Source organism: Mandrillus leucophaeus, unplaced genomic scaffold, assembly GCF_000951045.1.
Source record: "Mandrillus leucophaeus isolate KB7577 unplaced genomic scaffold, Mleu.le_1.0 Scaffold332, whole genome shotgun sequence".
NCBI lineage: Eukaryota > Metazoa > Chordata > Mammalia > Primates > Cercopithecidae > Mandrillus > Mandrillus leucophaeus.
This window is the reverse complement of record NW_012103499.1, coordinates 1,273,706-1,286,999: the sequence shown is the minus strand read 5'-3', so window position 1 is coordinate 1,286,999 and position 13,294 is coordinate 1,273,706. Positions and strand designations below refer to the sequence as shown.

The 13,294-nt window shown below is 43.9% G+C and overlaps 1 protein-coding gene across 2 annotated transcripts in view; it reads right to left on the bottom strand.

The window, feature by feature from the left end:
- KIF5A (kinesin family member 5A) overlaps positions 1-13,294 on the bottom strand; it is a 36,690-nt gene that overhangs the window by 22,879 nt on the left and 517 nt on the right. The window contains exons 2-3 of one of the 2 annotated variants that reach the window (XM_011988577.1): positions 295-382; positions 128-201 (exon numbers count right to left, since the gene is read on the bottom strand). The exons of the other annotated variant lie outside the window; for it this stretch is intronic. Coding sequence (XP_011843967.1) covers positions 128-201; positions 295-382 — 162 coding nt within the window. The remainder of the gene's footprint in view (positions 1-127; positions 202-294; positions 383-13,294) is intronic. 2 annotated transcript variants of the gene reach the window in all.

Below are 13,294 nucleotides of genomic sequence, written 5' to 3'. Positions count from 1 at the left end.
CTGTACCCATCTATCTGCCTCTGGACCAGGCAATCCTTGATTCCTAGATCTTCCCCCACTGAGATTCCCTGATCTTAACACTCATTAACACTCCTAGCCCCTCAACCACCAGAGCTAAAACCCTCACCTCCATGGTATGTGTTTTCCCTGAGGATGTCTGTCCATAAGCAAAAATGGTGCCATTGTAGCCAGCAAGGACATCTGGAAGAGACAGTAGAGAAGGAGTACTGGTGGAGATAAGTCGGGTAGGAAATGGGGTGCTGAGAAGAGACATTCTAAAAAGAAATCTATTACCTTTGACAATCTGCATGGCACATGCATGATAAACTTGCTCCTGAGTCGTGTTTGGGGGGAATACACGGTCAAAAACATATGGCTTCCCCTGGAATGAAAATAAAAGATATCAGACATCAGCAGGCAGGATGTGAGGGAAAAGAAATACCACAACCTCCTTCCAGCAGCTGAGAAAGGCACCCTTTTCTTCCATGCCCCTAATGAACAGAAATGTGGGAGAATGGCCGGTTGTGGTGGCTCACACCTGTAATTCCAGCATTTTAAGAGGCTTAGGAGGGCAGATCACAAGGTCAGGAGTTCAAGACCAGCCTGGCCAATATGGTGAAATCCCGTCTCTACTAAAAATACAAAAATTAGCCGGGTGTGGTGGCAGGGCCTGTAGTCCCAGCTACTCGGGAGGCAGAGACAGGAGAATGGCATGAAACCAGGAGGCAGAGCTTGCAGTGAGCTGAGATTGCGCCACTGCACTCCAGCCTAGCGACAGAGTGAGATTCCATCTCAAAAAACAAAAACAAAAACAAAGAAAAGAAATGTGGGAGAATAAGAGAAACTAAAGGTACTGATGCCAGGAGTTGTGTCTGTGGTAGAGGAGTATTGCACAGTGAGATTGCGTTAGGGGATCTTAGTTGTGGTATGATGATTGAGCACTCCACTACCCCAAACTCCTCCCTGGGAAATCACATGAAAAAAGACAATAGGGCCACAGGAGATGAAAAGTGAAGAACAATTCATTAACACTAAAAAGTATCTCAAGCTAGAAATATCTTCCTCAACAGATCCACATACCCTAATATGGAAAGATCTTCAGATGTACTAAATGAAAGATGCAAAGTTAGTGACATATATGTACAGCATGTTCCCTACCATGTAAATGAAATTCAGTCTACACTGAGAGCCTCTGTGGAAACATTAACACAAGCTCTCTCTCTTTGTGAAAGGAATATATGCAATCAGATATGTGGGTCTCCCTTTAAGAACAGAACAAGTTTTAATTTGGGCCGGGTGTGGTGGCTCACGCCTGTAATCCCAACACTTTGGGAGGCCGAGGCAGGCGGATCACCTGAGGTCAGGAGTTCGAGACCAGCCTGGCCAACATGCTGAAATCCCATCTCTACTAAAAATACAAAAATTAGCCAGGTGTGGTGGTGGGCACCTGTAATCCCAGCTACTCAGGAGGCTGAGGCAGGAGAATCTCTTGAACCCGGGAGGTGGAGGTTGCAGTGAGCCAAGATCGCATCATTGCACTCCAACCTGGGGGACAACAGCAAGACTTCATCTCAAAAAAAAAAGAAAAAAAGAAAGAACTGTAAAGCAAATCATTCAGATCTACAAATCCTTGTTGAATTCAGGAATGTGTTGTATATCACGTGTGCTAATAAGAATGATAAAGATACAAAATACAACTTAGGGAGCTAACCAATGAATATATTTGATGGCTAATCACATTAGCGGTAAATCTCTGGGAAGAGTAAATGAGACAATGCTTGTTCTCTATCATAGGTGACTGACTTGTCAAATTGTTTTATTACAGAGTCCATCTTTATCCAACCGAAATGTAAACCTCAAGATCTACAGACGCCAGAGTTTGCAGAGTTTGGGAGATATGTTTTAACTAATTAAGGAAAGTTATAAACCATGGCTAGAGCTGGAGATGTGGCTCTAGGTATAGCAATAACATTGCATGAGTATATACAGAATTTTTTTTCTAGAAGGAATTATACAAAAGTGTTAACAGTGGTTACTTTGAGGAGAGAAACTGAGACAAAGGCTTTTATTTTTCATTTTGCATCCTGCATGGTTTACATTTTTAAACTATGTACAAGCATTATATTTTTAAAAAGTTTTAATGGCAAAGAAGAGATAATTGTGTATTCTTTTATTCTTTATATTTCTTTATATAAAAGAAAACTAATAAATGTTTTTTATATTTAAAAAATTAAATTAAATCTGGCTTATAGAAAAAAATCCTACCTAAAATATTCATCTAGTCTCTCTGTGGTGAAAGCCTCTGAAACCCAAGAAACAGAATCCACTAAGGAAAAGAAGTTAGAAAAGTGCTCTCTGTAAAGTACCAACAGATAGAACCTTTCTGGAGGACCATTCTATTAAATATTTAAATGTCCATACTGTTCACAGTCTGTACCAGGATTCCAGTGCTAAAATTTCCTTTTACAAAACACTTGCTGGGCTGGGCACGGTGACTCATGCCTATAATCCCAGCATTTTGGGAGGCTGAGGCAGGCAGATCACTTGAGGTCAGGAGTTTAAGACCAGCCTGGGCAACATGGTGAAACCCCATCTCTACAAAAAATACAAAAATTATCTGGGTGTGGTGGTGCACGCCTGTAATTCCAGCTACTCGGGAGGCTGAGGTGGGAGAATTACCTGAGCTCAAAAGGCAGAGGTTGCAGTGAGCCAAGACCGGGCCACTGCACTCCAGCCTGGGCGACAGAGAGACACCCTGCATCAAACAAACAAACAAATAAACAAACAAAAAGTCTCTATTTTTTATTTTATTTTCTTTTTCTTGAGTCAGGTTCTCATCTGTCATGCAGGCTGGAGTACAGTGGCGAAATCATAGCTCACTGCAGCCTCAACCTCCCGGGCCCAAGCAATCCTCCCAAGTAGCTGGGACCACAGGCACATGCCACTATACCTGCCTAATTTTGTTTATTTTTTGTAGAGGCAGGGTCTCACCATGTTGCCCGGGCTGGTCTCAAACTCCCGGGCTCAGGCAATCCACCCACCTCAGCCTCCCAAAGCGCTAGGATTGCAAGCGTGAGCCACTATGCCCCGCCTTAAAAACTCTCATAAATTAGTAACAAAAAGACAAAAACTAAACAGAAAAAGGTGAACAAGAACTAGAAACAAGCAACAGAAGAAGAAATACAAATGTTCAGTAACTATGAAGATGTTCAACATTTTCCAAGAAAAGAAACTGTAATGGTAAAATCTCTTTTCACCACTCAAACTGGAAAACAAAATTTGCATTGTAATACCTAGTGTAGATGTGGGTTCAAAAAAATGAGAACTTTCATTATTTTCTGGTTGGTGAGTACATCCATAAAACAATTCAAAAATGCATATTCAAAAGACTTAAATTTTACATATCCATTGATCCAGAAACTCTACTTCTAACAATTGATATCATGGAAATCAAGATTTCGCTACAAGGGTGTTTATCATCACATTGCTTATAATAATGAGAAATTACTTAAAGGAGTAACATTTAGGAGACTGGTTAACCTAAGGAGTGGATTAAATTATAGCATATACATATATTTTATTCCTCACTGTTACTTAAAATAATGCCATAACTAGCTGGGCATGGTGGCTCATGCTTGTAATCCCAGCACTTTGGGAGGCCAAGACAGGCAGATTACTTGAGGCCAGGAGTTCGAGACTAGCCTGGCCAACATGGTGAAACCCTGTCTCTACTAAAAATATAAAAATTAGCCGCGCATAGTGGTGCATGCCTGTAATCTCACCTACTTGGGAGGCTGAGGCACAAGAATCGCTTGAACCCAGGAGGCAGAGGTTGCAGTGAGCCAAGATTATGCCACTGCACTCCAGCCTGAGCAACTGAGACTGTCTCAAAAACAAAATAAAATAAATATGTCATAATAGAATATTAATAAATGGAATGTCAATATATCTCAAAAACATGTTGAAAGAATCTGAACACAAAAGAGCACATACTGTATTACTCCCTTTATATGAAGTTCAAGAATGGACAGAACTTATCTGTAGCACTAGAAGTCAAAATAGTAGCTACCTGCTATTGTGATAACAACATACACGTGGTATTGACAGGAAGAGGATATGAAGGAGCTTTCAGGAGTGACAGAAATATTCTAGATCTTGATCTGTGTAGTGGTTACATAGGTGTCTACATATGTTATAAAATTCATCAAGCTGTTTGCCTAAGATCTGTACACTGTATGTAAATTATATCACTATTATAAATTATAATATCATAAAATGATGTTATAGTGGCTCTTAAACATTAATTAAAACATATTAATTAATATTAATTAATGCTCGACCTCACTGTTAATAAGCAAAATGCATACTAAAACTGTGAAACACCATTTTTACCTATGAAAGTGGCCAAAATAAAATAGACAACGCATTACACTAGTGACAATGTGAGTAAATAGATATTCACACATACTGCTGAGGGTACATAGAAATTGGAGCCAACTCTATGAAAGGCAATTTGGAAATAGCCTCACATTTTTAAATGCATATGCCTTATCACCTCCACTTCGAAAAAATTATCCTGTAGACATACTGCACATATGCAAAAAATATTTATACAAGGTCATTCAACTGTTTGTGATAGCAGATGATTAGAACAACCCTTAACGTCCACCAACAGAGGCCTCGTTAAATAATGGCCTATCCCTACAACAAATTATACAGTTGAATGAGATAGCTCATGTGAGGTGTAATCCCAGCCCTTTGGGAGGTCGAGGCTGGAGGATCCTTGAGACCAGGAGTTGGAGACCAGCCTGGGCAACATAGGGAGACTCTGCCTGTACAAAAATTTTTTTAAAAAAGCCAGGCATGGTGGCATGGGCCTTGTGGTCCCAGCTACTAAGAAGGCTGAAGCAGGATGATGGCCTGAGCCTCGAAGGTGGAGGCTGCAGTGAGCCATGACTGCACCACTGCACTCCAGCCTGAGCAACAGAGCGAGGCCCCGTCTTGAAAAAAAAAAAACAAAAAAAACCCAAAAACCAAAAAAGAATGAGATAAATCTTTATGTGCTGATAAGGAAGGATCTCTAAGACTCAGTGTTTTGTCTTGGGGTTGTTTGTTTTTTGTTTTTGTTTTTTGAGACAGAGTCTTGCTCTGTCGCCCAAGCTGGAGTGCAGTGGCACCATCTCAGCTCACTGCAATCTCTGCCTCCTGGGCTCAAGCAATTCTCCTGCCTCAGCCTCCAGAGTAGCTGGGATTACAGGCACCTGCCACCACACCCAGCTAATTTCTGTATTTTTAGTAGAGATGGGGTTTCGCCATGTTGGCCAGGCTGGTCTCGAACTCCTGACCTCAGGTGATCCGCCCGCCTTGGCCTCCAAAAGTGCTGAGATTACAGGGGTGAGCCACCACACCTGGCCTAACTTTTGTATTTTTAGTAGAGATGAGGTTTTACCATGTTGGCTAGGCTGTCTCGAACTCCTGACCTCAAGTGATCCGCCTGCCTCGGCCTCAAAGTGCTTGGATTACAGGCATGAGACACCACGCCCAGGCTGTTTTTGTTATTAAAGGTGCAGAATGGATGTATAATATGCTACCGTTTGTGTAAAAAAAGGTATGCATGTATATATGTATTTGCTTATAAATGTATAGTAGGTTTTTGGATAGATTCACAAGAAGTTGCCTTCTGAAAGGGGAACTGTGTGGCTGGAAAAGAAGGGTAAGAAAGAGAAGGAAACAATATAAACCTTTTCATATCCTTTGCATTTTGTCACATGTGCAGGTAAGACGTTCGAAAGTTAAATTAAAAATTGTAAAATATAGCCAGGTATGGTGGCACATGCCTATAATCCTAGATACTCAGGAGGCTGAGGTGAGAGGTTTGCTTGAACTCAGAAGGTGGAGGTTGCAGTGAGCCGAGATCACACCACTGCACACTCCAGCCTGAGTGACAGCATGAGACGCAATCTCAAAAAAAAAAATTGTAAAATAATAAAGTTATGTGAAAATATTTAACAATGGCAAAATAGTAATAATATTTTGTTAGAGAGAAAAGGTTACAAAACTATATATAGTTTATGATATAATCTTATTAAAATTAACACATGTATATATGCAGGGAAAAACACTGGCAAAATACATCAAATTATTATTAATAACAATGCTTTTTTGGGGTGGTAAGATATTGGGTGATTTTTAGCTTCTTCTGCGTCCTTTTCTTTGTCTTTAACTTTGTTAACAATTAAAATGTATTAGTGTTGTAATTACATTTTTTTTTTCTTTTTTTTTTTGAGACGGAGTCTTGCTCAGTCGCCCAGGCTGGAGTGCGGTGGCGCGATCTCAGCTCACTGCAAGCTCCACCTCCCGGGTTCAGGCCATTCTCCTGCCTCAGCCTCCCGAGTAGCTGGGACTACAGGCGCCCACCACTACGCCCAGCTAATTTTTTTGTATTTTTAGTAGAGACGGGTTTCACCGTGTTAGCCAGGATGGTCTCGATCTCCCGACCTCGTGATCCGCCCGTCTCGGCCTCCCAAAGTGCTGGGATTACAGGCGTGAGCCACCGCGCCCAGCCGTAATTACATTATTTTTAATATTATTAAAGAAAAATCTACCTTAATTTTGAATTGTGATTAATTCTTGAATTATAATCTACCTCAATGTTTCTCCCACCCAGTGGCCAAGAAATAGAAACAAGCAAAATATGTCTATCTCAGGCCAATACCTCTCATCTCTTTTGTTTTTTAACTTCCTTTTTCCTTTATTATATGACATACACTTATTGACTTCATATTAGCATTTAAGTATTGTTAACTTTATGTAATAGCATTTGAGTTGGGGATTGGTGCATTTCCGGTTGTACGAAGGATAGTTGTATTATATTAGGCGTATTATGACCTTATTATTGTCCTTATTTGAAGATTTGTATGATCTCAGGAGATGTGTATGGGTTCAAGTTGACAAGGGGTGGACTTGTGATGTTTAATACTGAGTGTCAACTTGATTGGACTCAATGATGCAAAGTATTGATCCTGGGTGTGTCTGTGAGGGTGTTGCCAAAGGAGATTAACATATGAGTCAGTGGAGTGGGAAAGGCAGACCCACCCTTAACCTGGGTGGGCATAATTTAATCAGCTGCCAGTGCAGCCAGAATATAAAACAGGCAGAAAAATGTGAAAAGATGAGACTGGCTTTCTCATCTCTTTTTCCACCAACAATCTCTATCCATGCTTCACAAAGCCAGGCATCCAGCCAAAGGGGATTAAATGTAACTCTCAAGCCAACCTTGCCCCTCCCCTCCCCCCACAAACATGGGCACCAACACACCAACCACCCCACCCCAGCCCCCACACACACTCCCTCAAAATATTCCCAGTTACAGGATTCTAGAAGGCTCCACAGATGCATTAAAATGGAGAGCGCTCTCCAAATGCTGAAGCCAATTATAGCCCCTTCTCATCAGGAACCCCTTTACATCAGTCTAGGCTGGGAAGAAAGAAAAGAGCAGAGAGGGAAGAAGGGAGAGGTTCTCAGATTTGTGAGTCTAAAAGATACCCAAGAGCTAAAAATTGGTGCATTTAGTAATCTCCTGAACAGGGAAAGCCACGTGACAAGTGATATGATTTCAGGAGTTCTGGGAAGGCCTGCTACCTACTTCTCTATTCTTGGCTGGGCTCTAAAATTCCAAGCCTAGCTCTTTATTTCTTTAAGACGTTTTTATTCCTTTTAAAATGTAAATGTCTTTTTTCTTTTTTTTTTCTTTTTTTTTTTGAGATGGAGTTTCGCTCTTTCACCCAGGCTGGAGTACAGCGGCATGATCTTGGCTCACTGCAATCTTGGCCTCCCAGGTTCAAGTGATTCTCCTGCCTCAGCCTTCTAAGTAGCTGGGATTACAGGCACCCACCACCACACCCGGCTAATTTTTGTATTTTCAGTATAGACAGGGTTTCACCATGTTGGCCATGCTGGTCTCGAACTCCTGACCTCGTTATCTGCTCGCCTCAGTCTCCCAAAGTGCTGGGATTACAGGCGTGAGCCACCGTGTCCAGTCCATTTCTTTTTTTAATATTTATTTATTTATTTATTTATTTTTGAGATGGAGTCTTGCTCCATTGCCCAGGCTGGAGTGCAGTGGCGAAATCTCGGCTCACTGCAACCTCTGCCTCCCAGGTTCAAGCAATTCTCCTGTATCAGCCTTCTGAGTAGTTGGGTTTATAGGTACCTGCCACCACGCCCAGCTAAGTTTTGTACATTTCTTTTGATTTTCTATTGATTATACTCAGGATGAATTAATTTTGTCTGATTTTTTTTTTTTTTAATTACTGCTCCTTGTACAGCAGGGCTAACCCATGGGCAGTGTGCCCAGAGTAAACTGATCTTTTCATGAAAATAACTAGACCAGTGGTCTTCCACTTTTCCTGCCTGTAGACATGGGAAGCACCACCATTATTTACAGATCTTATAACACACAATTACTCTGAACCAGACTGTAGTATGTTGTGGGAGGTTTCTTATCAGAATCTGGGAGAGTATATAGATAGTTAGCAAAAGCCATATCTGATGTTCCTCTCCCCTGCCTCTGCCCGGGCCACTCCATGGACTGTGGATCACAACCTTGATCCAGATTTTCCTGAAGGCAGGGATTCCCTTTAAATCCCCAACACCAAACACAGTCCCTGGCCTATAGGATGCTGATGTAGTTTGGATGTTTGTCCTCCCCAAATCTCATGTTGACATTTGATATCCCCAATGCTGGAGGCGGGGCATGGTGGGAAGTGCTTGGCTCAAGGAGGTAAATCCCTGATGAGTGGCTTGGTGCCTTCCCTATGGTAATGAGTGAGTTCTCACTCTATGAGTTCATGTGAGAGCTGGCTGTTAAAAAGAGCTTGGCACCTCTTGCATTCCCTCTTGTTCCCTCTCTTACCATGTGACTCCTGCTCCCTCTTTGCCTCCCACCATGATTGGAAGCTTCCCGAGGCCCTCACCAGAGCAGATGCTGGTGCCATGCTTCTTGCACAGCCTGCAGAACTGTTAGCCAAATATACCTCTTTTCTTTATAAATTACCCAGCCTGGGATATTCCTTTATAGCACCATATAGAGGACTATGACAGATGCACTTCATAAATATTTGTTGAATAAACATAGATATTGACAAAGAAGGGAGCAAGAAGATACTTGGGATCTGGAGGTTTGGATGAAACAATTAGTAAAAAGGAAAAGTATTACCCACTTCCCAATTTTGTCAAAGCTAGCTTGTGGGGAGATAGCATATAAAATAGTGATAATATCTAACTCTTATTGAGGGTTTACTGTTTGTCTGCCGTGTTACAAAGCAGTTTATATGCATTATCTCATTTAATGTTCACAGTAATCCTAGGACATAGATACTGTTATTATTCCCACTTTATAGATGATGAAACAGGCTCAAAGAGGTCAGGTAGCTTCCCCACAGTCACATGGCTGAGAAATGGTAGAGCACAGTTTCAAATTCAAGCAATCTGATTCCAGACAAATCGATCCAAAGAACTGAAATGCCACCAACACTGTGACAGAGCCTTATCAAGGCTTTTCTTTCCCCTCCTCCATATCTCCCCTCCTCACATTTGGGCATTTTCCCAAGTATTTCCAGACAGAACTAAAGCCTTTCATCACTCCCTTTTTCCAACCTCAATCCCATTTTCAGAAGTATGTAATCCTCCCATCCACCCTCTCTACCTGTAGGTAATCGAAGACTCTGTGAGTTGTTAATGAGAAATAGTCACAGAGTCTCTCCTCCTCTTAGGAATGTCCCCGAGATCCAATCTCTCTCCCATCCCCAGCAGTCAAAGTGTTCCTTATAGCCTTCTCTGAAGGGCCTCTCTTCAGAGTCCCACAGTCCAGGGTTCTTTGTTCTCCTTTAATCACACTCGGAGCCTCCCTGATGTCTCCTCTTCCATTTGTGTATCCCAGTACCTTTCTGTACTTTTCTATCATGTGTGCTGACTAAAGCTAATTGGGGCTGGGGGTTTAAGATCAGGGGTCCAAAGATGACCAACCTGTTCAACCCTCAGTAAAGCACTTGGTATAAGCTGAACTTCAAGTGCCAGGCCTGATTTCCATAGTGACACCCGTGGGGATTGTTGCCATGGTAATGCTGGAAAGACACTGGCCACTGTGAACGTTACTTCTCGTCTCCATTTTTCTTTATGAGACTCCTCCAAAGCAAGGGAGAGCCCTGCTCCCCACTTCAGATATCAAATCCCAGGCCACCCCAAACAATACTGATTCTGCTCTAATAACCCTGCGGGTCCCAACCTAGCTTTGCCAAGTGAGGTACACAATGGTCCTAGCTTCTTGCATTAAGAACCCACTTAACCATCGGGAGACCTGAGGGAGGTAGCTGTGTACACTTGAATGAAGGGGAAAGAGAAAGAGTGTGTATGTACATATGTGTTTCTTCACTGTCATCCCTCCCACATCTGGTACACATGCATCCACCCAGACAGCAGGCATTGGGACACTGCTGAGAAAGACCAAGGCAGAGGAAGACAGAGAGACACTTAAATGGGTCTGGCGAAAAAGTCACACTGGATTCTGAGTGTGCAAAAGCAAAACAAGATGGGCACCACACATAGTGACCCAGACACCCTTCTACTATGACTCAGGCCATTTACTTTGGCTAAGCCCCATCCCCCAGGTTCCTGGAAGAAGTCAGAGGAGTAGGGGAGAAAAAAGGCACACAGAGCTGTCTCTCCAGCTTATTCTCCTACCCTCTAACAAGCAGAACAAAGCCCATGAACAGAAGGGACTCTGAAGCTCAGCGCTAGCCGCAGTGCTGCAGAGGCGAAGGGGAGAGCAGTCACAGGAAGGAGTAGGGGCTGCAGTGGGAAAGATTCTCTCTCCCACCTTCACTCTTCCCGAACCTTCCCAGACATCCTGAAGCAGCCTCCTCCATTAATTCCTAAGCCAGCTCCCAACCCGGTGGGCTCCAAAGAGAGCTAGAGGAGAAAAGAGAAAAAGGAGTAGGAGTTTCCTTCCCTTATTGGGACCCTCAAGGGTCTCCTAAAAATCATGCCCCCTGTAGCCCTCATTCCCTAAATGATGAATGAATATTAAGTCTGAAAAAGCAAACTCCAAAGATGTTGCCTGAGACAAAATGGCCCCCCATAAGCATTTATCTTCAAGTGAGAGACTGACAGGAAGGGCTAGGGTGAGGGAAGATACAAGCGAACGAGACAAAGATACAGCCCTACAGATACCAGGCAAAACAGACAAGGAAGATCCAGCAGTGGAGCTGAGATGGAATCTGAATTGGCAGGGGGCCTTGGGCTTCTTTTCATCTCTCCTCCTTGCCCACCTCCCACTGTGTGTCTCTCCTGTTTAGCTGGGCTAACAATAGATCGACACCACACCCCTCTTCCCAACATCACCCCCTGCCCCATCCCACTACACCAGGATGGCCCAGAGAGCCTAAAGGAGTTGGTTCAGACTTACTGGAAAAACCTTCCAGAGCACGGAAATAGGGCCTAAAAGTTTTGCCCCCCATCATCACCCCCACCCTGTTTGTCAGCCTTTATGTCTCAAGGGGATCTTAAGCTCCAACTCTCACAACTAATGCTGGCTCTCCAGGACACTCTGAGAGGGGTCCTCCCGAGTTGATCCAGGAGTTGTTTGGTGGTTGTTTTGTTTTGTTTTGTTTTTAGCCCAGTCAGACTGAACAGTCTGCAGGGCCAGAGAGGTCCCTGAAGCAAAAAGAAACAGAGGCCCTCTCCATGTGACAAATACACACACACACACACACACACAGAGAGAGAGAGAGAGAGACAGGGAAAGAGAGAGAGAGAGAGAGAGAGAAAGAGAGAGAGAGAAAGAGAGAGAGAGAGACAAAAGCATCCATTTGAGTTAACAGTGTGGGTAAGGGTGCAAGGTGGTGACAGACTGGGGCCCTTGGAGACTAGTAAGCAGGTCTCCCCCAGGCATGTTTATTCAAAGTCCCATTCTCACTGACTCAGAAGGCCCAGGCTTCCTCCCCTTCTTTCTTTCATTCCTTTAACAAGCATGTTTCCAGGTGCTCTGTGCCAAGCACTGTGGATAAAGATACTTAAGAAGCACCTCTGACCTTGACTGCCCTCGTACATGCCCCTCCCTTCTCAAGCTAGTTTTCGTTTCCTGGCCCAGCACCCCTCAAGCCCTACAGGACTCAACCCCAGGTCTTTTCTCCCCACACAGCCTGAGGTCCCTACCAACCTCAGGGGGAGTGGGCAAGGCCTAGAATTTCCCTTTGGGCCATTACAGATAAAGGTGCAGAACAGAAACCTGGGTAGGCAATGTGATAGGAAGAGATGGGAGGTTTGCAGTCACAGATTTAGGTTCAGATCCATGGATTAACAGCATGACCTTGAGAAAGTTATTCAAGTTCTTTGGGCCTCAATTTCTGCATCTGTAAAATGGAAATACTGATACTACTTTCGAATGCTGTGTCGGGGGTTAAATAATATACATACAGTAACAGGCCCACTGTAAATATTAGTTCCCTTAAGATATCCTCCTTGGGTAGGGCTGTCATGATGAGGTAGAGTTGGACGGCTACTTTCTCTTGGATCCTCAAGAGATAGGATGAATAAGCAAGTACTTACTAGGATCTCAGGGTTTGGGCATTTTTCTTTCAGGGGGTCAGTTGGGGAATCTGAAACCCTCTTCCCGCTGTAACTGGGAACGAAAGGCAGACCTGACCTTAGGATTCTAGAGGCTCCCCTCAAGATTGGGTGTGGCATCAATGATTTCTTTCCCGGTAAACCCTGCATCAGACCTGTTCCCCCCAACACACACACAAAAATCCAGGCTATAACTACTTTAGGGAATTATGGAAGGTTTGGTCTTAGAGCCCACTTCCATCCACACTCTGCAGAGACCCTGGGCTGCTTACCTCCCCTCTAGTCCACCCAAAAGTCTTCCCCCTTACCTTCTTGGGAGGTGGGGGTAGAGATCTGAGCCAATAACAAAGGGAAGATGCGCTTTCTCTTGGTTGGGGGGGGAGGGTGGAGAAGGGGAAAACATCAGAAAAACATGGAACTGGTTCTAACGGGTGGAGACGCTGTAGACAGCAGCAAAGGGGAGTTGAGTCTCCCGAAGGTAGGAAAGCAGCCCCCTGCCACTCTGCAGAGACTCAGCCGCTGGCCTGGTCAGGCCACACCCAGCCATCCTGATGCAGGGGAGAGGAGGGGCTGCGGGGAAGAGGATGAAGGATGAGCGGCGGGGAGCGGGCGCAGAGGGACCGGCAGAGACTAAGGTTCTGCGGGAGGCGGGGAGATTTAGCCACCCGCC